The 27,184-nt window shown below is 33.1% G+C and overlaps 1 protein-coding gene across 2 annotated transcripts; it reads right to left on the reverse strand.

Moving 5' to 3' along the window:
* Positions 1-1,543: 1,543 nt before the first annotated feature.
* Positions 1,544-27,184, reverse strand: RGS18 (regulator of G protein signaling 18). Of its 2 annotated transcripts, XM_079107428.1 has the most exons (5): positions 26,815-27,180; positions 26,291-26,392; positions 25,186-25,247; positions 7,780-7,946; positions 1,544-4,338 (listed from the first exon to the last, which is right to left on the reverse strand). In XM_079107428.1, the coding sequence occupies exons 1-5, from the start codon at positions 26,934-26,936 to the stop codon at positions 4,081-4,083; spliced, it is 711 nt and encodes a 236-aa protein (XP_078963554.1). In that variant the 5' UTR covers positions 26,937-27,180; the 3' UTR covers positions 1,544-4,080. The 2 variants fall into 2 exon arrangements, with proteins under 2 accessions (XP_078963554.1, XP_078963555.1); XM_079107429.1 differs by lacking the exon at positions 25,186-25,247 and having other exon boundaries at positions 26,815-27,184.

The raw sequence follows: 27,184 nt of genomic DNA on the forward strand, positions 1-27,184 counted from the left end.
GATGACAATTTTTCCATCTACTTCCTTGCTCTTGTTAAAAATACAGAGTCTAAAAGCAGAATTGTGACATTTTTGGTTAGGTCAGAATTTCACAATGATTCAGTCTTTATTTTTTCCACAATTATTGCTTATTTGTTACATTTAAGAAATCACAGATGAAAGTACAAGCAGACTATCTAAAAATTAGTAGGTATTTTTTTTCTTAAAGTTTCATTTCTGCTGTAGAAAATGTCATTATGAAGTAAAGCATCATATAACCATGTGTATTTACTATGAAATGATTTTATCCTTTAAAATCACAGCTCATAGTTTTAAAATTTTCACATGCAATATTTTACTACGAACACCATTACTTCTTTTCAGCTGTTTATAAAGTGATTTAATTTTTTAAGTTTTTTCTTTAAAAAGTTATGATTTTTGTTTTCCATCTTCAAAGAAACTTTCTGTGAGTTGGTTGATTTGTAAGGCAAAACTTGTAAAATGAACCAAAAAATATTTAACGTATTTACTTAAATATATTTAAGTAAAATATATTGATACACATGCATGTGCTTTGCATTCTGTTTTCGTTTTATGAAAGGAGCCCAAAGATTTTGCAACTTAACGAGTCTCTTGTGTCTTTCTCAAACAAGTAAAATTAGCTACCTAATTCCTAGTATCAAAAGATAAGTGATGGTCCTCATTATCAGTCATAGGTGAATTTGCTTTCTGAGGTGATGAAGGATGACTTGTTTAAAGGGTGGCTTTCAGCTGCATATTGTGGAGTTCAAACTTTATAAAAACTGTAGTCTTTCTAAAAAAAAATTTTTTTTCTCTTTTCATTTTTCTCTCTCACTCCTGTTTGATTCACTTCTGTGTGTCCAGTGATAATCAGTACCAGTCAAATGAAATTGTTCATTAAATATTTGTCCATTCATTAAATATGTTACAGAAAATTTGTTTCAGTGTATTACCTTTTATTTTTATGGTTGAAAAGACTTCAGTTAACATAGTTGAACAATCTTGTGGATAAATTTGTGAGGTCATATATTTTTTCTTAAGACAGATGATAATTAAAATTAAGGACACTAACTATAAGACCAGTTAATATAGCACAACGAAAATGAAATTGATGTGTTTAAATTTAGTTAGCAGCACAGCTAAGTGTGAGCATTTTGGATATACATATCTTCAATATGCTTTTTTTCCTCCTAAGGAAGGGCCACTTGGCAAAAATTAAATAGTTAAGAATTTTCTTTTTGAAAGAAAATTTTAGGAAAATGTTTAAAGTTATAATGTTTTCATAGTTTTTCATTTAGCTAAAATATCATTGTTTACTTTTCTGTGCACTGTAAAATTATAAAAGATTTGATAAGAGTAATTGTTATCCTCATACTTTATTCAAGGAAATCTTATTCTCAAAGTACATTTGTTTGATATGTAACCAAGGCATTATAAGAAAAAAATTATATTATAATTAAAATGTGATACTTAAATACAGGAAATGATTTCCATAATCCCATCCACACACTGAAGTCAATTAATCTATACTTGGCACTTGACAAATATTTTAAAATTTAATCATCATAAGAACATTGTAAAAGTTTTATTCCAATATTACAAGTGAAATTTGAAGTTTAGAATGTTTAAGTAACTTTCCCAACATATATTTGATAAGGAAGCAGAGCTAGAATTAAAATAAAACTTTGCCGCATGTGAAAACTTCCACTCATGCAATGGACTTCTTCCTCTTAATGCTTTGTTTTGTGTATTTAATGTGAAAGGCACTCATTGAGTTTCTATTATGTACAAAACTTGGCAGCCTTGTAGGCAAAACTTGAAATCCATAAGCAAGGTAGTAGAATCATCTAATTCAATGCACCTGTCTTCTATTGTCTTTAAAGACATTGTGTTACATTGATTTGACTACTCAAAAATATCAAGTTATATTCTCTATGGCTTCTTTCCTGTTATGTATTTGTATGTTTTCTATAAAAAGCCTTCCTTATTTCTTAGACCAGCATCCATTCCAATTTTTATTCTGAAGTTTTCTTTCATCAATAGTAGGGTTTTTTTTTGCCTCTTTTCTCGACTTGTGCACCAATCAGAAAGTGCTTTGAAGAATATTTATTATAATAATTAAAATCAGTGAATGTGGGGACCATACAGAGCACAAGAAATAAGAAACTCTGAGTCCTTCTATAAAAGATTGTAGAGGGCAAGTGTCCGGACTCTTATATGAATTTCTGAGGATCAGACATCCAGTTAGAAGTTCAGCTTTGAGCTTCTAGAGTCTCAGTTTATATAGCTTTGTCATTTTTTTGGCCAGAGTTCAGTGCTATCTATATGTCTTTACTTGGCTTTTTTTCACTAGTTCCATTATTGGCTCTTTCTTTCCTGTATTTGTCCATGTTATCTCTTTCAGAGATCAAAGCTCTTTGAAGTCAGGCATTACTTCATCAAAGAGTTATGGTACATGTTTGAAGCATCTCATTTAATATTTCATAATTTAATCAAGAGAATGAATAATTTTGAAATAGATTACAAATGTAAATGCTAATAATAAAAGTTCATGATTCCAGGACAATGCTAATAAAATCAATCCATGATTTTGTGATTAAATCAGAAAGTTTGTATGAAATCTTAATTCAGTACATGAAACTATCAAATTTCATGAATAGAGACTGCCACAGAAAATAAAAATACAAATCAGTCAAAGAAAAATTAAAAATCACTTTGCTAGTTCATCTTTGAAATGTGTGATTTGTTTTCATATTAACAACAGTATAAAGAATTAAGTTGACATTAGGATCAGTGACAATATCTCAAAATTTTCTGTATTTATATCATTCTAAAATAAAAAATGTGGTTATTTCTTTTTTGCTAACAGGAAAGATAAATAAAGGTGGGAGATTTTAGTGGCTAAATAAACTTTATGAAGATATTAAAAATGTTTATTATTTTAGATAGTCCAAAGTTTTTATATTGTACATTTCAATTAAAATATTTACCAAAGCCAAATGTATGACATCTTTAAATACAGACATTTACAGACCACGTAAGACACATTTAAAATTAAATATTTCTGTAGTATACATATATTTATTAGCATAATATTATTTGAATAATATAGTTTTAAGCAAGAGTCATAAGAAGAATATAATTAAAGGGAGAACATGCTTTAAAGATGAGCCTTCAACTCCTTGCTTCTTTCCCTCCTCTAAAAGGACCCAACTCTGAAAGTCCAAACACAAGACCGATTTACTTAGAGAAAAAATGTCCCCCACTCATTATTTGAACCACTGATTGTCTCCTGTTTCAGAAGCAAGTTCATTTAGCAGGCAAGGATGTAGTCCACTCAGTCCCAATCTGGACATGATTATTTTTTAATTTCTTTTTCTGTTTTTTCCCCATCATCTGATTATATTTCCATGGCCAGAAAAAAAAAAAAAAAATGCGCCATCTAATTGGGAAAGTCTAGTTTCACTTAGGAATGAGCCCAACCGTGGATCTGGTTCTCACTTACCAACCCAGTTTATATTTAACCTGGAAATCTATGCAGATCTATGTGTCTTCCCAGAAGTCCCTGTTGCAAGCTTAATACTAGAAATAATCTGTGGTTATTCTTGAGCTGCTCATCATCTCACAATACAAGAACAGGATTAGTCCATTCTCTTTTACCCAAAGAGAATATTCTTTATTATGGAAAATGCTGTCCAAATAGATGAATATGTAAGGATTATGTTGCATGCAACTTGAAAAGAATTCAGACTAGATATTTAGTAAAACTGTTGACAGTTATACTAAAGATTAGCCTTTACTTAACTTCATAGTCTTGTAAAATATTGCTCTTATGTCTTTTTTGCCTTTTAGTTAGAATTTTTTTCTGGTTATAAATGGAATAATATAAAATGGAAGGTTTTACACAATATATTGGAAGATGCATCATGCATTGTTTTAGTATAAAAACTTTAATTTACATTTTAAAAATTCTTTCAGGTGGTATACATTACAAGGTATAATAATTTCTTAATGTAAACATAACATATCTTAGAAGCTGAGATACAAGTTTACCTTCAAAACGAGACAAACCTATTTTCCTTATAACCAAATGGCAACATCTGATTTCACATCTTGGAATTCATTATAGGTAAATGAGCGTGACCGTCTCCTAAGATTTGTTGGTCTCCGAGATCTTCCTTCTATCAATTCTAAGTAGATGTCAGATTTCAGAAAACGTGTGTAGCTGTCTTGTTCCATGAGTTGATACACTCTGCTTTGTGCAGCATCAAAACTGTGGAGGGTAGGTTGGGTGATGCTCTTAGCAATGACTTCTTTGGTGTGAAAATCAAGGTTAACCTGGATAAAAGGGAAAAAAGTGTAATTACAGTCAGTTTACTTAAGCAAACACCGAGAACTGAGACAACCTAGGAGTGGGCCTGGCAAGCTTGGAACTGGGCGAGTTTCCTCAGGGCCTAGAGTGGTTTATTTTTGGCTGGCATGTCATTTGGCTCTTCTCTCTCTATGCTCCTCGCCCTTCTCACTTTAGAAAAAAAATGAAATATTGCAATGGAAGTAGCATACAGAGTATCAGGTTGACTCACTAATTTTCAAAGTGAAGAACTAAACTACGTGTACATCATCGAGTGGAAACCAGTGAGGTTGGGGAATATTTGGGATTGCAATATGTGACTTATTTTTATCCTGTTGCTCATTTCATTATGCTATCATACTTTCCTATGAACAAACTTGTGCTGAAGTATGGATGTTTCTTAAAGACAAAAATCCTTTAAAGTCTTTTGCTAAAGAACCATTGCTATACCTGGTCCAGTGTAGGTGGGTTTTCAGGTAGGGAACCTGTGTTTTTTCCTCTTGGGTAACATGACACAATTAGCTCCCCCCTTCCCCTGCTCTGAGATATGTATGAGTTTGACCTCAAGGAAGACAGAATAATATATTGAAACAGAAAAAAGATTGAAACATACCAAAACAAGGAAAATAACCCTCATTTCTTTTTTTTTTTTTTTTTTTTATTGTAAACAAATGGGATACATGTTGTTTCTCTGTTTGTACATGGCGTAAAGGCATACCATTTGTGTAATCATAAATTTACATAGAGCAATGTTGTTTGATTCATTCTGTTATTTTTTCCCTTCCCCCCACCCCTCCCACCCCTCTTTACCCTCTATACAGTAGTTCCTTCCTCCATACTTGCCCCCCTCCCTAACCCTAACTCTAACCCTTCCCTCCCCCCCATTATGTGTCATCCTCCACTTATTAGCGATATCATTCGTCCTTTGGCTTTTTGAGATTGGCTTATCTCACTTAGCATGATATTCTCCAATTTCATCCATTTGCCTGCAAATGTCATAATTTTATCATTCTTTATGGCTGAGTAATATTCCATAGTATATATACCACAGTTTCTTTATCCACTCATCAATTGAAGGGCATCTAGGTTGGTTCCACAGTCTGGCTATTGTGAATTGAGCAGCTATGAACATTGATGTGGCTGTATTTCTGTAGTATGCAGATTTTAAGTCCTTTGGGTATAGGCCAAGGAGTGGGATAGCTGGGTCAAATGGTGGTTCCATTCCAAGTTTTCTAAGGAATCTCCACACTGCTTTCCATAGTGGCTGCACTAATTTGCAGCCCCACCAGCAGTGTATGAGTGTACCTTTCTCCCCACATCCTCGCCAACACCTGTTGTTGCTCGTATTCTTGATAATCGCCATTCTAATTGGGGTGAGATGGAATCTTAGGGTGGTTTTGATTTGCATTTCTCTTATTACTAGAGATGTTGAACATTTTTCCATATGTTTGTTGATTGCTTGTAGATCTTCTTCTGTGAAGTGTCTATTCATTTCCTTAGCCCATTTGTTGACTGGACTACTTGAATTCTTGGAGTAGAGTTTTTTGAGTTCTTTATAGATTCTGGAGATTAGTGCTCTATCTGAAGTATGATTGGCAAAGATATTCTCCCACTCTGTAGGCTCTTTCTTCGCATTGCTGATAGTTTCCTTTGCTGAGAGAAAGCTTTTTAGTTTGAATCTATCCCAGTGGTTGATTCTAGCTTTTATTTCTTGTGCTATGGGAGTCCTGTTAAGGAAGTCTGGTCCTAGACCAACAAGGTGAAGATTTGGACCTACTTTTTCTTCTATAATCTGCAGGGTCTCTGGTCTGATTCCGAGGTCCTTAATCCATTTTGAGTTTAGTTTCGTGCATGGTGAGAGATATGGGTTTAGTTTCATTCTGTTGCATATGGATTTCCAATTCTCCCAGCACCATTTGTTGAAGAGACTATCTTTTCTCCATTGCATATTTTTGGCCCCTTTGTCTAGTATGAGAAAATTGTATTTATTTGGGTTTGTGTCCGTGTCCTCTATTCTGTACCATTGATCTACCTTTCTATTTTGGTACCAATACCATGCCGTTTTTGTTACTATTGCTTTGTAGTAGAGTTGAAGATCTGGTATTGCAATACCCCCTGTTTCACTCTTCCTGCTAAGGATTGCTTTAGCTATTCTGGGTTTCTTATTCTTCCAGATGAATTTCATAACTGCTTGCTCTATTTCTGTAAGGTACACAATTGGGATTTTAATTGGAATTGCATTGAATTTGTATAGCACTTTAGGTAGTATGGCCATTTTGACAATATTAATTCTTCCTATCCAAGAACATGGAACATCCATGTAGAAAATGCTATTCCCTGTGAAGCGTTATGATTTGAATCTTAAACATTCCCCCACAGCCCAGGTGATAAAAGCTGTGGTGTCATTGGGAAGTGTTGGAACTTTAAAAGTGAGGCCTAGTGGGAGAAAGTTACATCATTGGGTGTGCCCTTGAAGTAGATATAGGAACCTGGCCCCTTCTCTTTCTCTTTTTGCTTCCTGGCTGCAACCCTTGAGCAGTTTCCTCTGCCATCCACCTCCACCATGATGTTCTGCCTTGCCACAGACCAAAAGCAACAGGGTCAAGCAATCACAGGCAGAGACCTCTGAAATGATACTCCAAAACAGATTTTCTTCCCTTACAGCTGATTTCTCTCAACTAGTTGTCACAGCAACTTCTAGGAAGCTGACTAATAAAGACAGTATTAATTTACAAACGAAACTTTTGACAGTGAGAGACCAACAGTTCCACCATCAAAATAAAGAACCACCATTTACTGAACACAATAGAAATTTATGAACTCTAATGTCTGATGACAACATTTGCTGTTCATATAGCCATTTTAACAATTGCATCACACAGTTACCTATCGAGTTTGCAGTCAGAAAAAACCATGAATTTTTTTTGCCACTTGAACCATTGCCAAATGAGTTTTACATCATCAATTAGGATATTTTCTTTTAGCTTATTTTAAAGTAGAATTATAGTTGTTTGGGCAAAACTTTATATACATAGATAACATTAAAATGGTACATGTTAAGTACCATTTTTGGTTTATTTTGCTTTTGTTACTTTTAGAAACCTTTAGTTTCTATGAAGGGCTGCTTCTGTTAAAGTGATTAACATGAATGTGTGAAGAATTCATGTTGTTGTAGTTATTTATACTCAGTCTACATGAAAATAACTGAGGAGAGACTTCACTTGTATCCTCTCTTCCATGATAATATCTTAAAATGTATTCTATTTACATTCAGGAGCTTTATAGACTATTTACATTAATAATAACGTTTGCTTCAACAAAATCTTGAACTTTCCGATAAAATGTATGGGGAAATCAATTTGATAAAGGCAGATTCTCTCAAAAAATTTTCAAGCAGTTGTAAAGTTTTCTGATCATCTTTACTATACCTCTTGTGGAGCATCACTCTGTATAAATTTCTCATATATGGCTTTTGCTTTAAAGGTAATTTGTTGAGGTTCCTTGTTTTTCTTGAAATCTTCACAGGCTATCCAAAATTCGATGTTTTCCTCACTGAATTCAGTCTTAAGAAATCTGGTAAAAGCATCCAGTCCATCTACCAAAAAAACATATAAATATATAAATATATATTATGACTCCAAAACATCAATACTGGGAATACGTGCTACTTGAGTTAAAGCATAACTAAAAACACTAATAAAAATCTAGACCTTCCCTGTGATGCCACATGACAGCAGACATCCAGCACAGTTTACAAGGAAATTAAACTAACTTCACAAGGGAAATTTCATTCCTGTTGAAATAAGGCTATATCATACTTAGATCTAAGTCCTTACACCTAAGAGTTAGAGGGACCTCTACTATGATCTCAATTTATGTCTGTTTTTATTCATGCCCCTCCCAGAGTGTGAGACCAAGAAGCCTTTCACTCGGAACCCATCCTACACATCTTTAGACAGTGCTTTCTGGTACTCAGGACCTTAGAATTCCCTGTACAATATGCTATGTTTCCAGAATTTGCATGGCCCCAATTTGCCAAGCCCATCCACCAAAATCACACTTGACGCATTATTATGTAAATCCTTTGTCTTTAGTGTGAATAGGTCTCAAAATAGGAGGTGGAAGCATCTACTCAAAAGTGCAGGGAGGCCTATTCCAGTGTGAAACTAAAACCACGCTGGATGGAAACAGAGTTGATCATGCTTAACCTTTACCAGTGCGAAGGGGCTAAAGTCTTCAAATTCACATGTAATCCTTCAAGTGGTTCACAAAGTATCTTTGCCTAAGTAAAGGGATAAAATATATCTTTAAGCAGTTTTGGGTTTGATCTCTAACTCTTAAGCATTTAGACATAGTATGAGGGTTTTTTTTTTTTGTTTGTTTCTTTTCTTTTTACCTGAGCCCCATAAATACTGGGGGAGTGGTATCAAGTCTTATGGAAGACTGCCTGGGCTCAAGTTCATGTTTAGCAATTTATCATGTGGCCCTGAGTGAATTATACTTTCTTGTTGTTCTTTAGTTTCTCAATATTTAAAATTAAGACAACAGTAATACCTACCTGATAGAACTGTTGAGAGAATTAAATGTGGTAAAATTTGCCAAGTTCTTAGAATATAGACTGGCACATAGTAAAGACTTGATAAGGGTTTCATTGGTGGGGATGGTGATAATATTCTTGGTGATCAATTATTTGAGTCTTGGCCAGATAAAATTATATTACATATATTGAAAATAAGAAAGTGGCAGACTTTGAATTCAGCCATAAGAGAATCTGACTTCAAACTAGTGTTCTTTTATCTATTTTTAAAATTCTATTTTTTTTGGCCTCTTGTCATTTTAAACAGTAAACTTTTTAATTAAAAGGATAGATTTACATGTACTTGTAGGAAATAGAACTCATGTACCTTTTATTTAGTTTCTATCAATGTAAGAATGTGCAAAACTATAGTAAAAATCACAACTTGGATAATGACATTAATTGATAAAATGAAAGTACAGAACTTTATAAGAATATTTCATGTTGCTCTTTTAAGTACTGCTTCTATCTCTCCTACCCCCAGCTCCTTTTTAACCCCTGGGAAATCTATATAGACTATTTATATTAATAATCACTTTTGCTTTAACAAAATCTAGAATTTTTCAATAACATGTATGGGGAAATCAATTCCATAAAGGCAGATTCTCTCAAAAAAATACACAATAGAATATTATTCAGCCATAAAGAAGAATAAAATTATAGCATTTGCAGGTAAATGGATGGAATTGGAGAACATCATGCTAAATGAAATAAGCCAGTCTCAAAAAACCAAAGGCCGAATGCTTTCCCTGATAAGTGGATGATGATAGATAATGGGGGTGGAGGATGGGGATTAAGAGAAGAATGGAGGAACTTTAGATTATGTAGAGGGAAATGACAGGAGGGAGGGGGCAGGGATATGAAAGATGGTTGAATTAGACAGACATCATTACCTTATGCACATGCATGATTACATGAATGGTATGAATCTACATTGTGTACAAAAAGGTGTACCCCATTTGTGTACAGTGAATTGTGTACAGTGAATCAAATGTGGTCTGTAAAAATAAATTTAAAAAAGTTTAAAAGATGATTATTATAAGAAGAAAATTTTTTTCAAGCAGTTATAAAGGACATCTGTGTTATTTGGAGTTTGTTTTTGCTCCTGATGCTGTTGTTTATATATATAAAAATGTTATATAAATTTATGTACAGGTTTTTAAGTGTAAACATAAATCATCATTTCTCTTGGATAAGTTCCAAGAAATGAAATTGGTTGATAATATGGTAGAAGCATTGTAGAAGAAGGGTTGAAGGAGGGAAAACATGATTGTGTGAACTTTCAATTAAACTGCTTCTGAGAAAATCACACTTGAGTTGGGTTTAAGTGATTTTTAGAAATCTTTAGATTTATTCTCAGTAGTGTGACTCTCTAGTTGTGGACTATTTCTGTTCCTACTACCACAGGTAAGTTTTTGCACAAGAAAACCTCATGAATTCCACTTGGACTTCTAACTTGTTGGAAGCATCTGATTGTACTGACCCCTTTTTTAGAAATTAATTTCCTGTTGGTACATTATAATTACACATAACATTGGAACTCACTGTGATGTATTCATACATGCACATAACACAAATTGGTTGATCTCATTCCCCAGTACTTTCCTTTCGCTCCCCCATCCCTGCCTCTGGTTTCCATCCTCTGCTCCTCTACTCTACTTTGACTGCTTCTTTTTGAAATACTTCTCTTTGCATGATTCTAGGATTCCATATCTCCAAGTTCACCCTGTTCACTTCTCTGTGCATTTATCTGTGTAGGTTTAATTCGCTGCATTTCCCATCAAATTCGAGGTTCTCCTTTCCTCTACTCTTCCATCCTCTCCTTCTCTACTCTTCCATCCTCTCCTTCTCTACTCTTCCATGCTCTCCTTCTCTCTGTCATTCTCCTGTGCTCTCTTTCAGCATTTCTTTTCTTTACTCCCTACTGTACTTTAAACACATTGTCGACACCTGCAGGCCAAATGAGGCATTACAAACAACTTTGGAAAACAAAGTTTCTCTGAGTTAAATTCTGATACCTTTCAAAGATCTTTCATTACAAGAAATCATCAAAGGAAAAATCTCTTCACTTCATATATTCTTCCAGCTACTGAAACATTGTTTCTCCTTAAAATGTCTTTAAGTTTCCTATGCTTGGTCTTTTAATCTTCTAGGCCTCATTTACTTCCTAACACATTGAAATGTGGTTTTAATTCAACACTCCACTTTAATTATTTTTGCCAAATTTCCTGAACATTATATTCATTAAACATTTTTTTCCAGTCCATATGTTATTTCTTCTCTCTACAACAGCATCTGTGGTGGAGATTAGTCTGTAATTCTCTTCAATGGCACCTACACTCCTGAGTTTAGTCTTACACCTCTGTCTGTTATTTGTCTGAATCCTTCTCAGTTTATCCTTCTTCATCCTTCCCTAAAATTCATTTTTCTGGGAAATCACTTCAACACTCAAATATAATCAACATTCTGACAATTCTTAGCACCCATTTCCAGGCTCTTTCCTGAACTAGAAGCTTACAAGTACCAAGATGTGATGAATATCTCCACTAAATTTCACGCAAAAAAAAAAAATAGTCGAGTTACAGTTGAATTCATCATCTTCACTCAGAATTTTTTGCACATATCTTTTGAACCTATCCTTCCCATTCAATGACACCATCTACTCAAGAATTGCAACCAGATAGAACCCTGGCACTTATTATCAAGGCTAACAATTTTTCCTCATCTCATACCCAGTTAATAATCAAACTTTGTCAGTTTTCCTCTTTCTTATATCCTCCATTAGTTTTTTTATTTATATGATATCTCTAACGACTTCATGCAGACCAGAGTTATCTCTCATGTTGATTATTATAAGAGCTTCCTGATTGATAGCTCTCCCCCAACCTCTTGGTTTATTATCCAGATTCTAGTCAATAATCTCTTTCCATCCTACAAATTCCTTGCTGATTCATCACTGTTTAAAATCTTCATCTCTGTCCACTTTTTTCTCCCACACACTACGCTCCAGTCACAGAGAAAGGCTCAGTTCAATGTGTGTGCCACGTCCCTGCATCTCTTGGCTTTCACCCTTCTGCAAACTCTTTGTCACTTCCTACTCCAATTTCATCAATCTGTCTTTCTCAGTCTAGTCCACCCTCTCCTTTCAGGTTTAAATCAGAGTTTATCATGTTTGGAAAAGTTTCACCAACCCCTCAAGAATAAGCCGGGTGTCCTTCAACATGACTTCCTGGTATGTTGGACAATACTTAAAATATCATGCTGTACTTGCTTATTGTTCCTTGGCTACCTTATGAAATTCATGAGCTGAAGACCACTGTCTAATTTTCCACAAAATCTCTAGTCCCCAGCATGAAGAAATCACTCAATAATTGTTTGCTAAAAGATGTAATGTATAATTGAATTGATAATAAAATAATAACATTTCATTTAAAATAAAGTTAATTAAAAAAGTTTCAGGATATGTTTCACACTTTAAATGAAAATGTCAGACCTATAATATTTATAAGAAAAACAGACAATAGGATCCAGTTATTGTAAGAAAGCAAAAAGCAATGTGAAACAAAAGAATCTTATCCTATTGTAAGTATGGAAAAATATATGGAATTAAACAATATACCAGTCCATTTAAGATGTGAACCCTATTCTTTATCTGATGTCACTAAACATTTAATTAATATTCTAACTTTGTGCTTGACAAATAAGATTTTTGTTATGATTTGGCTCCTACTATATGTAAAGATAGAAAAATGGCTATTAGTGACAGTTTTTTTCTGAATCTATTTTACTAAATTGGAACTCAGCCTCGTGAGTTTTGCCAATGTGAACTTTCTACTAAGAGTTGGGTCCTTTTTGGCATGCTCTCAAGATGACACCATCAATTTTGGGAGCCTGCAAAGTTTGATGTCAGTCCCTGTGGCTTCAGACAAGCTGGCAAATTTTTGTGGAGGTGCACAGCTTCCCCCTGGGTATCCCTGTGGATTATGTCCCTACTGCTATAGTGTGTTCCTTACTAGGTCAACTAGCTTATAAATAAGTTTTTATCTTGAGCGCTCTATGTAATCACTCATTCGTGTATTAAAAACCAAACTTATTGCACACTGTATTCCAGACCCTGTTCTAGGTACTAGATATCAGCAGTTTTAAAAGCTGAGGAATGCTTTGATGTTTATCTATAGAGCGTTATCTTAAATAGAAGGAAATATTACTATTAAATTATACAGGAGGGCCATTACAGGGTAACAAAAATAATAGTTTCCCTTTGATCATAAATAGCTACAAAACTGGACCAAAATAAACAGTAAGATGTTAGATGCAACTCCAACTACATCAATGATGACATTACATTTAAACAAATTAGACATGCCAATTACAAGTCAGAAATTAAAAGACTGAGTAGAAAACTAAAACCAGACTGTATATTGGCTGCAGAAAACATTAAATATAGATTAGGAAGATGAATAAAAGGATTAAAATGATGCACAATTCAGAGATTAAGCCTAAGAATACAAAATCTGAATAAAAACTTGTATGGTCTGAGAAGATGACTTTAAAATAAAAGAATATTTCCATTTCACAATTATAAAATGGTCAATCATTTCTACCATATAACAATCCTAAATATATATGAACTTAATTCAGAGCCTCAAAATTTATGAAGAAAACTGATATTTGTTAAAGAAATAGAAAAATAAAGTGTAGATTTTAATTATGCACACTAATTCATTGAATAAGTCTACAGAATATGAATCATAATATATAAAACTTAACATTATTAACTAAAACAACCTAATTAACAATTATAAAACACTCTACCCAACACATCTCTTCAAGTGCTCAGGAAGATTATCCAAGATACTCTACATTCTAGGATGTAAAATAAATCTAAATAAATTTCAAAAGTTTGATATCTTAAAGGCTTTCTTTTTCCTATTAGGTGGTTTGAATTAAAAATTGTCAGTAGTAATACAGCAAAAAGAGCCCCCATATACTTAGTAATCAAATAACACACTTAGAAATAATTCACAGATTAAGAAGAAATTCTGAGGGAAATTAGAAAATATTTACAATTAGAGCAGAAGTACAATGTATAAAAGTTTGTCAGCTACAACTTAATTAGATGAAAATCATGTACTAATACAAGAAACTGGGTATCAAAATCAAGATCTAAGATTCTACTTTAAGAAGCTTGGCAAACAGAGAAAATGAAGCCCGCCTTGAGGAGAAAGGAAAAATAAAACAATATTAAAAACAAGATCAAAGGTCTATAGTATAGAAAGAAAATGACTAAAGCCCAAAATGTTTCTTTGGAAACAAGAATAGACTCCTGGAAAGACTGTTTTATACTAGGAAGCAATCATGAATATTACCACAGATCTTACAGGTATTACAAAGATAACAAGCAAATATCATGAATGACTTTATGCTAATAAATTTAATTTGTATGACAGAAAATTATTTTTCTGTCATATAAAGAGAAAACCTGCCCCAAATGACACTGAAAATGTGGGAAATCTGAAAGTTTTAATTAAGTTACTAAGTAGATTTTATAATCAAATATCATCCCCTGAAAAAAATGTTGAACCCAGATTAAGTGAATTTTATAAAACTATTGAAAACAATTATTCTAATTTTACATAATCATATGGAAAACAGAAAGATTGATACTTCCATCTCATTTTATGAGACTAGGATACATAACTCTTAGACCTAAACCTGACAAATGTATTATACCTGCTTGCCCCAAAATAAAATAAAAACTGAGTAAAGAAATAGAAAAAAATTGATGCTAGATGCAAAATTTCTGAAAAAATATTTTTAAATTAATCCAACGATTCATAAAATAGGAAACAAACATTCTGGAATTATGGCTAAAAAAATTGTAAAATGCAGTCTAGCTTTCTATGCCTCCATTGCTCATTTTCACTTCTGTTTCCATCTCTTATAGTTACTGCTCTCAAGAACTGTTCCTCATGATCTATGACAAGCATGAGCCGTGATTATTTCTAACATAAGACGTTCCATGCAGAATTAAGAAGAGGGAATCTCTGTTGGGGGCAAGTTGGCAGTAACTAAGAGGTTTTGTGTTTTTAACATGTTTCAAGATTTCAGAGCTAAAGTGCTGCCTATGTGTATCACCTTATTTAATTTTCAATAGGTATTTAGAATATATCCTATATGCACATAGACAGGTGAGGAAACTGAGCTTCTGTTGCTTCAAACCTCACTTTTAAAACAATTATAGAAGGAAGTCCTACTTAGGAAGACATTATTTCTTATGGAAGACAGAAAAGTTGCCCTAAAACCCACAATCTGTGAAAATATTACCTTACACAGACGAAAGAACTTTGCAGATGAGACTATGGTTAAGGACCTTGAATGAGATTATTCAGGAAGATCCAACCTAGTCATGAGTTCTTAAAAGTAGAAGTCAGGTCAGTGGGTCAGAGAGATGCCACATGAGAAGAACTTGGCTGGCTATTTAGTGCTGGCTTTTGAGATACAAGAAGAAGGTCAGGAACAAAAGGACATGTAGAAATCTGGCAGGTGGGATTGGCCCTAAATTTAGAGCTGCAAAAGAATGGAGATCTTGGTCTAAAACTATAAAGTCCTGGATTCTGCCAATGACCCACACAAGCACAAAATAAACTGTCCCTTAGGTCCTCCAGAGAGGATGGAAACCTGTGGACACCCCAATTTCATTCTGACAACACCCGTACTGGACTTCTGTTCTACAGAAATGTAAGATAATAAATTTGTGACTTAATCACTGAAGCTGGGATGAGTTGTTATTGCAGCAACAGGAAACTAAGGGGATCCTCAATTTATGCTTTAAATATTACTCATACATAGAATTTGTCCTCTTTATCATAAATCATTGTTTTTATTTTTAATGCTGTAAGCAATCTTTTCAATAATTAGAGTTCCAGGAATGTAATGTGTAAGACAGGGGTAGTCAGAAAAAGGTAGGAAGACATACAGACATCCTGAAGCATTAGACTGTGGGGTGACTGACCACTCCCACTACAAGAGAGTGGCATTGGGCTTTTCTATCATTCATCTCTTCCACCCAAGTTGTCACTGGGTTAAGGGTGGTTCTGCTATTTCTTTTCCTCAGTAAATTGACCCTGATTATCAGATGTTAGAAGTTAGATGTTAGTGAAGAAATTATAAAGATCAGGCTCAGAAAGAATTTGAGAAGGTATCTTAAGATGACAAACAATTGGAAGAACTTGTCTATAGTTGTTAGGTACAGGTAAGATGATTTCTACTCAAACACAGCCGTTTTGTGGTGACCTTGGTGCTAAGGGGTCACTGAGTGAGTCAGCAAACCCTGACCACCAAGAATTGAGAGTGTGATCAATGTTAGAGATATTTAACTGCTCTGCTTATTTCTTGGAGCTCAGTTAGTGTATTATTTCCAAGACTTATTTCTCACCCCGAGCAGTGTGCTTTTCTCCCTATATAATAGGGAAATATAAATGGACAACGGAGCATTGTGATACATAGCAGATTTTCTTCAAAGGTTTTCAGAGTAAAGTAAATTATCTGTCTCTGGTTTTAACATTTTTAGGCCAAAATAGCTGTCAAAGAGAACAACAGGGAGTCAGACGTGCTGGTTGTTTCGTGGCTTACTAGCACTTAATCATCCACAGGGATTGTTGTTTCTTTAGTGTGTTCTCCTTTGATTTTCCTCCCATAATTCCTTTCACCGCCTGCATCTCGGGGCCTGAACTTATAAAAATGCAGTTTCTATCATTACTATGGTTGAAGAATACGCTCCTTTAATTTTTTTTTTTTTTTTTTTTTTCTTTTTTTGCGGTGCTGGGCGCTCCTTTAATTTTTGAAGACCAAACTGCAATGTCTTCTCAAGACTTCAGGTGAAATTGCAGCGTTGGACTGATGACTTGAATAGGCTGAATGAGCATTGTTTGGCTATTGATTGGGAACAGCTTGAGGATTCCTTCCTTTTCTATTTATGTAACTTAAAAAAAATTTTTTTTTGATGGTCCAGCCTCTGGATTTATTTTTTTTTGTCTTTGTTTTTTCTATAATGATCCTGGAAGGAATCATGCTTTTCAACCTCTAAGTTGAAATTGAAGTAGAATTTGAAATGTGGGGCACTTTTAGGTTTGTTAAAGCAAAACCACAACAAAAACAACAATCTACACACCAACTGACTCGAACCAACTTCAGGTAGTTAGCCCTAGTCTCTGGCTAAAACTTAAAAAAAAATCTTCCTGAGGAATTTCCCCTTGATGAATATTTGGTGAGATAGAAAATAACTGCTCAGCACTCTATTTCCTTCCTCTTTCAGATTTCTAAAGTGAGTTTTCTTTTCCCCCCAAATTGGTATCCATTCTTTATTGGATTGTATTCTAAAAATGATATTTTCTCAATTTGTGTCTAATAACTATTTTCAGAACTGACTGTTTCTTTGTATTTTCTAGAAGAATTTGAAATGTCTTAGTTGTTATTACAGGGTCAGCATCTTGGCATTCTTTGCTTGGTAGTTGCTATAAACTAGATTCTGATATAGAATTTCTTGACTCAGTATTAGGAAACACTTGGAGACAAAACCACAAAAGATTATGAGAACATTTTCAGATAACACTAAAAAGAAAAAAAAAACACAAAGTATTCATATGGAAATGTGTCCTCTGCTGATTTTAAAAAGCATAACACTGGGGGTTTATAGTTTAACATCTAGCTGCACTAGATCTGTTGAAGGTCAGTTCTAGTCTGGAAAAAAGGAAACTACATATCTTTTTATTTGATTTATGAAAAAATTACACTGACTTCAGTATAGGATAAACTTTTAGTATAGGATAAAATTTCAATTAATTTTATCCATATGTTATATATAAGCAGAGATGGAACAGTTTTTCAAGATATTATTTATAAAGTAAGTTAATAAAGAATCGTCCAGATTTCAGAAGAATACATCCATTATATTTCCTATTAAAAGATCTAAAGTATAATAAAATGACTCCTAATGACATTTAAAAGGAATTCTCCTTATGCCAAACAACTGAAATTGTGACTTACTTATTCAAAATAACTTCCTTTATGCTTTTATTTACGAATAATTTTATAAAATCATTTATGAATCACCTAATGTGAACCTGAGGACTGTGCCATATATGTGAATAGCATTATATTAATTAAAATTTTGATGCCAAGGAACTCATCATTTGCTGAGTTCTTAGTACATTGCAGTAGGACTTTTACTGGCATGACTCTATTAACTTTTCACATCAACCATATGAAGAAGCACTACTATACTAGTTTTTGCAAATGTTTAGAGACTTAAGTGTTTTAAATATTCCAGCTCAAGAAAGATAGCAAAGAGGACTGAACCCAAGGTTCTTGCTTAAAATAGTAAGACCCTAACCTCTAAAGCGCAATGCAGACAACGAAGCCTCTACTGTTGCAGAATTAAAAAAAAAAAAAAAAAAAAAAAACCTTAAGGGATAAGATGATCATGTATGAAATAAGGACTGAGGGTATTTGCAAGTGTGACTTATTCTGTTTGGAGCAGCAGAATAAAATCACCTTACATGGAATTCAAGTAGAAGTCTTCCAGAAAACAACATAAACATTATTTTAAATATAGTCCTTCACTAGTTCACAAAGCTGGAGTGTTGACTCTATACCAGCTGCTACTCTCTGGAATATTATGCAAAAGCCCTTTGTTACCATGGTTAGTTTTGTACTTCATACAGACGTTCAAAATGAAGTCAAAGTGCTCAAATCAAGAAAAGTGCTGTGTGTGCTATGAAGCCTCTTGATGCATTAACCAACATGAATGGATTTTGTTGGCATAATATGAATATAATGGTGAGGAATAAATACTCATTCGAGAAATGAGTGCATGATGAATGAGAAAGGAGTTAATTTATTTAAAATTTTAAGCAAATTACTTTTTGAAACAGAATATGCAATGTTGTACACAATTATTCTAGCCCATTAATTACTTCCTGTTTCTCTTACTTTGGACAGCTGCATTAAGTCAGGTCACAATGGAACCATTTCTCACACAGAGGCAGTAACTTACTAAACAGTCCTTCAGAAGGCAGCAGTGGGGAATGCAGCTGCCAAGAGGGCTTGATAGAACCTGGGATTAGAATTCACACTGGAAGAAGCTGGCTCAATGTGTTATACAAATATGAAATGCTTGTAATTGCATGCTTCTAAATTGAAACTCTGGCATCTGTTGGAATATTTTTATGATGCCAAGAAACCAACTGAAACAAAAAGTCAAGAGACTCTGAAGTTGAAAACCTAAGAGCAGTATAATATCCTAAGCACTAGGCTGCATTGTTTCTCCTTTAACCTTTGACTTCTTAGCTTCAAACTGCCATAGAGTGTGTGGTTTATGTTGTAATAATAATTTGTTTATATGATCCATTTGTAATTTAGGCTGGATTTGATTAGTTTTTATTCTTTAGGTAGATGAACAAACTGCTGTGGGTCAGCTCGAGAGAGAAATTTAGCTTTGTAGAACACTGAACCCCTTATCTTACAGAAAATTGTTAAGCAAAAATTGGTAAGAGTAACTTGAAAAGACACAGGGTAGAAACTTATAAAGAGAAGTACCCATTTCCTTCCTCAGAAGTGAAGTATTGCATTTCCTTACAGGCCTTACTCAAAGCAATAAGTTTTTTTTTTTAGTATAATCAGTTCATATATTTAAATCAGAGGAATTTAACGACTTAAATATTCTATTACTATACTTACATATTATGAATTGCCTCAGAAATATAATTGGTAGGTCCAAATATCCAAATAGTCATTAATAAAAAGGAAAAAAATGATTGGGGAAAAAACAGGTACATAGGGAAAAGAAATAGTTATATACTAGTGCAAAGATTTCTTGTTGACAGACTCCTCTCCTGCGTAACGACGCTCTCTCAAATCCTCGATTACCAGCAAGTGAGACGGTTAGAACATTTGTATGTGTACATCAGTCACACTTCCCTATTCTAGGCATGTCCCTACCCAACCCTGCAGAACTTCTTATAAGGCTTCCAATCAACTAAAATTCAAACTGTGACCCGGTGCCTTCTCCTATGTCTTGTTCCCTGCTTCAATTTCTCATCTGCAATAGGAAGCATAATCTTCCTACTAATATGGAAATAAAACCCAGGGATCTTGGGCTCATCCTATTTCTTTTCTTCCTGTACTTTCATTTTTTTCACCCTAAAACATATGTATGTATTTAAACAGTCAGCAAGTTCATCTATTTTCCTTCTGAAAAGGTCCTTACCTGAGGATAGATTATATATATTTTTAGAGCTTTGTAGGCAGTTCAGAGTAGTCTATCTTTCTATCCATCACATTTAATTTTGTAACACAGTCTCCTGAAGTTTGACCCCCAACTTGATTTTCCAATGTTTTTGTTCGCTATTCTCTGCTTTAGTGCAAATGAACTTCTTGCTTTTCCAGAATATATCAAGACCTCTTATTTTTCTTACCCTTTTCAGGCTTCCTTCTCTGCTTAGGAATGACCTTTTCTTCTGCCTGTTGAGTTCTTGAATACATTGATTTAATTCCACTTAATGATTTTTCTAAAGCCTACCAGATAAATTGAAAATTCTACAGCATTTTAAAAACTGTCTTGCCAATTATTCTTAAAGTTATATTTTATTCAGCTGCATCATATGTTTTTAAAGATGTTTTATATGGAACCATATAAATACATTTATGCAAACAAACATATATATGCATAAAATATACATATGTAGTATTTCTCTCATTAATTTATTTCATATGTTCACAGTGATAATTTTTATTTTTATAAAGTCAATCAATAAGAAAACCAATGAAGACTAAGTTTGAAATTAATGATTAAGAATGGCAGAAAAAGTGATTTGATACTGGTTTTTGATATATTAGTACATCTTTATTAAATAACATTTAGAAACTACTGACTTATGCATACATTTTTAAATTATAGATTTTTATGACTCCTTTTGCAGTTTCAGACAGATTTGCCAGTAAATAAGGATGTGGAAACAACTTATCCTAATAGAATGAATGAGAGCAGAAGTTATTCATGGACTTTATTGTGTTAAAAATTTTTGTATAACAGATTTCAGTTCAATTTTAATTTTATTTTGTGTGGTGCTGCAATTGAACCCAGGGGTCAGCACATGCCAGGCAAGTGCTCTATCTCCAAGTCACATACCCTGTCCCTTGAGTCCATTTTTTAAAGTAATACAATTATTTTAATATAGATTTAGACTTACAGAAAGTTATAAAGGTAGTACAGTGTTGCCATGTACCCTAAAATTTTCCCATTATTAAATCTCTTACATTGAGTTGCAATTAATGATGGTACATGAGTTACAATTAGTGAGTCAATTTTGATATATTAACATTAGCTGAAGTTCATATTGCATTCATATTTCCTTGGGTTTTACTTTTCTCTCTCTCTCTCTCTCTCTCTCTCTCTCTCTCTCTCTGTTTAAATTAAAAGAATACTAAAACTGTGTGAATGACATTTGAAGAGAATAGTAGAATTTTCAAGTCACCTCTATGGATACCTAGATGTCTGTGAAATGCAATAAAGATCAGTGATTTTTCTGTTTTGGTCTCATGGGTCTTGTCTGTCACCTAAGTAGCGCTTCCTTTTTCAAATTACATTTCTTAATAAAGAATTATTTTGTTTTTAATTCTATAAATAAATTACACTGTTTAATGCCTCCTGCCTATATTAGCTTTCTGCTTGGATGGTCTCTTTCTCTCTTTGTCCAGCTTGTGAATTTTGATGAATCCCCCAAATCCTAGGCTACGAGTCATCTGTTCTGTTGTTCTGTTCCTAAAGCTGCTGATAATCAGTCTATAAGGTTTTAATTTCAACTGTTTTTATCCAACTAAATACTCAAATTTCCATAGTATTTTGTTTGATGTATAACTTAATTTCCTATTTGACTAAGTTTAATTACAAGTTCTGTTTTCTGTAGATATGACATACAGAATTTGAGAAACATGTTAAATGGAGGGATAGAATATAAAATTTAATACAGCAAAGTTGTGAAATGTGTATGTGCATGTATGTACATAAAGAACCTCTTTTTTGTAAAAAAAAATGCATATATATTTCTTCCTATAAAGTCAATAGAAATGAGTTAAATTTAACTATTGTTAACAAGAGGATTTTAGGTGATTATTTTGAGTTTTATAATTTAATATTATAATTAACATTACAATGAGAAATATTGATTCAATAAAATAATACTAGTAACAATGTTTTGTGAATTCCATATAATTTCTTTAGCACTTTGATCATAGCAGATGTTATTAATGTCTAAATTCTTCAGTGCTGTTTTTTATTTACATCTCCTCCTTTTGGTTTAAACTGGTTGTAGGTTACACCTCTTTAATATTTCTATCAGTAGAGAGAAAAAGAATTTCAGGTTTAATTTTATCCACTTGATCTTGACTTCTTGTAAAGAAGAATAATTACAGAATGTCAGGTGAGGATTTTTTTTTTTTTTTGGTAAGACTAATTACCTTGCTGAATCTTTCTTCACTTTGGATAATAAGAATATGATAGAATTGTTATATAATAATTAAGTTAAAATAATAAATCCAGTTTATATATTACTTCCAATTGAAATTTTAACACTCTAACTTGTGACTATACAGGTGAGAATATACTGGAAATGGAACAAGCTTTTGAAATGTGTTTGTAATTATTATTTTTCATTATAGCAGGGATCATTGACATTTATGTAATGTCTAACATTTATTGGTTTCCTATTCATCATCTCATTTAATCCTGACAGAAATCCATTTCTATTGAAACTAAAAACATTATCTCTATTTACAGTTGGGGAAGCTGTAAGAGTGATTAGGGAGCTTAAATAAGATTATACAATCATTTATGTCACAGAAGAGACCACAAACTCAAATCTCAAAGGAACTCTGAAATAGACTTTTCTTAGAAATGAGTTCAGTTTTATTATGTAAGCATTTAATATTTTTCAGGTTACATGCTGTGTTTGGAAGTCCAATGATGTAAAAAAAAGTTCCTTTTAATAAATAGTCAAATTAAAAAAATATATTTAACAATTTCACTCCTTTATCTTTTTTCCCTTTCTCTCAGTGGTAAAGAGATGAAAGAGCAGTGATGTACCAAAATATTGGTGGAAAAGAAGATTTAAAATGAATGATTTTGGAAGCATGGATTATAGAGGAAAGTTTGATATAAGTTGCTATAAGGAACAGATTGGATCTGAGGGCAACAGTGCAGTGGTAGCAAGACAGAGAGGAAGGCACCATTTTTAATAACCAAGGTATGGAATCAGTGTAGATGTCCATCAAGGGAATAATGCAGAAAGAAACTGTGATACACTAACGAGGTGGAATATTATGCATCAAATAGAACAGAATCATGTTACTTGCAGCAATATGAATAGAACTGGGAAACATTTGTTAAATAGGTCAGGTATGAAGGCAAGTACTACATGATATAAAAGCTACATAAATTTATTTCATAGAGAGTATAGAACAGTGGTTACCAGAGACTGGGAAGGGTAAGATAAAGAGACGTTGGTAATAACTAGAAGAAAGGAATATATGTTTCCAAAAGAAAGCAGTGATTAATATTGGATATTGTGCGTATGCTAATTACCCTAATTTGATCATTATACATTGTATACATGTATCAAAATAACATACCGTGCTACATAAAAACATGTAGACTTATTATGTATCAATTTAAAATAGTAAAAAGAAAAGACAGTGAAGATGGATCAAGTTTGCCATATATTGGGCAAGAATTTGACTAGCTAAGCAATTATAAGAAATGAGTAAAAGTGAGTAATTGAAGAAAGTTGTTTAAGTTACTCTTCCCCAAGTAGGAACTGATACTAACATTAGAGTGAAATAAGGAGGAAGGAGAACCATGTTATATTCTTATAAGCACAAACTTCCTTTCTTAAACCAATGCTCTCCATTCTCAGTGGCTACATCTTCACCAACTTTAAGTCTTGATTTCTTCACCTATATTTTCTTTCTCCGAGCAAATGTTACAAGTCAGAGGCAGATATCTGTTTCATCAAAAGAGGGAAGGTTTTCAGAAATAGTGTGCCGAAATAGAATTCTGATGTTAGTAAATTCAGGGGAAAATGAACAGATCACCATCAGCTAATGAAAAGTTGGACTGTGAAGGGGGAAAAAATACAGAATATGAGGATGAAATAGGTGTTTCATTAACTGGTTGAATTACAAGTATGCCACGCCTAGCTTCCCTGGCAACAGGATTCACTTCTTCCAGCAAACACCTTAGAATGTGAAAACCACTTGGCTTTGCTCTAAGCACTGTTAGAGAAGCTGCCTGGCAGCTCCTTGGGATGGACTGGGGAAGACCTGGGAAGTGACTGTGTTTTAGACACAGAATAAGATAGGGAACAGGAAAAATGTGAGATGCAAACAAATGCTGTGGGTTTGAGGAAGTGGAGATATTTGGTAATGCTGAAGAGTTGCAGTTTCAGATGACCAGTTCAGTACCGAGAATAATAATCAACCCTGTAGCTTCCCATTGCCTACTCAGTACAAATGTTCAGTTTTTCTATTTGAAAGAAATCATGGACTGAATAAAAACAAGTTCGTTTGCTTGCTACCTTATGGAAACTGATTCTAGAGTATCATTCAGGCAGGCTGCCCTCTAACCCTGGCTGTGCTGTTGAGGAGACAAACAGGGACTCAGTCTGGTCCTCATCCTCCACCTCATACACAGAGCTCTGTCTTAAATACAGACCTGATTCTCAACTTTTCTACAGAATTCTGCTTTAAAAATAGATGATCTGACATGCAGAGCAAAGAATATACAAAATTGTTTAAAGACCTATATTCTTTCAGGTTTCCTGAACATCTGTCAAAAGAACTACTCTTTAAGTTTTTTATCATTTAACAATGAAAATAACACGGATAATTTGTTAATGATAGATTCAATGAAATCGAAGATCTCCTTCAAAAATCAGCAAATCAAAAAATTTGAAATTACAAACAATGAAAAGAAATAATTAACATTTCAATAAGTAATTCTTAATAAAATGAGGAAATTTTAAAAAATGGTTTCCATTAGCTGACTATTCTGTTATTTAGTTACTTCTGCTGATCTGAAAATTAGATTACTGTAAATTACCAATTATATAAAATTTCATGACAGCTTGTTTTGTATAATTACATGCATCCACTGTTTAATTTTCCATTAAGGAATAAAGTGTTTGGTGAAGATATCACTAACCTCTATGGGAAAGCAGTTTGTCAAATGATTCACCCCATTTCACTGCTTCTTCAGGGGAGACTCTGTTCAAAAAACAAAATGTTTTATAATGCAGTGTGCACAAAGTCTGTTTACGAATCTGTTTGAACATATGCTATATCTCTGCTCTTTTCAGTTATATTTTCACAGGATTTCTCTTTGATTTTTATATAATGAAAGTCCCATTTACATTAGAAACTTCAAAAACATTCATCAATCCCCTTTCAGAATTTGCCTATGGAGCAGCGGGGTAAACTGACATTATAGGTTTTCTTTATTTTTTTAAGGAAAAATAATTTTGCATTAAGTTGAAAAGCACGCACGTGTACACACACATACACACACACACGAAGAAATGAGGTCGACTATCTTTTTTCTTTTTAAATCCATCAAAATGGATAAGCCTCACTAAGAATATCTTTCAAACTGTTTTTTTTTTTTTTTTTTTTTTTTAATTTTAAGTGAGATTTCCTTGAAGCTTTAACCACAATATGCTGCAAAACTTTTCTTAACAGATACAGGAAGTTTGACTAATAAACATTCAAAGGGATAAGAAATAAAAGCCATTTTAATTAAAAAAAATTTTTAGAGATGCTGATAATATAGAAGGTAGAATATTTTCTTGCATCTTGATTGATCATATTCAAATTTGGAAGAATTTGTATTAAACTAGTATAAAAGATTATTCCACTTTATTTAAAGACATGATAAAAAATTATAAAGCATCCCTATGTGTGTATTGCCTGCTGTTATATGTAGAACTTTTTTAAACTACTGAAAAAAAGAGATAAATAACTTTTTTCTATGACAATATTACATTGTGAAAACAAGTTAATGATGTCATCAGTTTTTAGCAAGTAAAATGTGTCCTTTAAAAATGACAGGTATATAAATTATAAAATCTATTTAATTCAAGCTATTAAAGTAGCTTAATTTTAGAGATATTTCAAATTTCTTGCAATGGCATCTCTAATTTTCCTTACATTACCATGTAATTTCTAGTAAAATAGAAATCCCTAACTTCCTTTCTTAAAGCTTTAATTATGTAATCAACAAAATCTCCCTCTAAATAATGAAAGTTATTCACCTTGATTCTTTGGCCAAGACCCCAAATCTACTGGAGCGGGTCTCTTCATGTGAGTCAAGTTTCTGCACAAGAAGACTTAGCCTATTTCTTTTTTCCTTGGCTCTGTAAAAAAGGCAGTAACTTCAGGATAGTTTAGGTGACAGGCAAAATTTCTACTGCCTACCAACAAATCTAGAATTAGTAAATACCCACTCACAGTCCCTCCCCCACTACACACAATCAAATATGTTTTTTGGAGGAATTAGTATAGCAGATATATGTTTCTTCTTTACCTTCATGACAGACAAGTACTTGAGATTATATTTTGATACAGATTATTCTATTTCTTCTGTGTGGCTAAAATTTCTACACCTTTTAAAGTGAAAACTCTTCAGGTTTAACGGTTGTTTAGTCCTAATAAGAAAATATTTTTCTCCACTTGTGATTGTATAATCAACATATTTTCAACCAGATATTTAAAAAAAAATGCTAACAAATATTCATCAGTCATGAATTTAAAAGTATAAAATTGAAAATAATATTACCTTGTCTTAGCCTCTTTGCTTGCTTCTTCTTTTCCTGTACCACTGTGCATTAACTTGAAAAAAGCTTTTTCTTTTGATTCACACATATTTAATTGAGAAAACAAGACAAATGGTGTTTCCATTTTCTCTCTAAAAGGAGGAGCTGTCTAATATCTTACATCCTTCTGTAGTTCACTGGTGAATAATAGTCTGTAGTAATGCATGGTAGAATACAAAACTACCTCAATTCTTTCAGCAGTGTTTCCAAAAAAGAAAAGGAAAACAGAAAAAAGGAAAAAGAAAGAAGTTCAGAGCTGTGTTTCTACCTCTGTAAAAATGTAGAATTGAGGAACTGAAGTATAATTCTGTCCTGAGCTGTTTAGGGAAATGA

Source organism: Sciurus vulgaris (assembly GCF_902686455.1).
Source record: "Sciurus vulgaris genome assembly, chromosome: 12".
In the NCBI taxonomy this organism is placed as follows: Eukaryota; Metazoa; Chordata; class Mammalia; order Rodentia; family Sciuridae; genus Sciurus; species Sciurus vulgaris.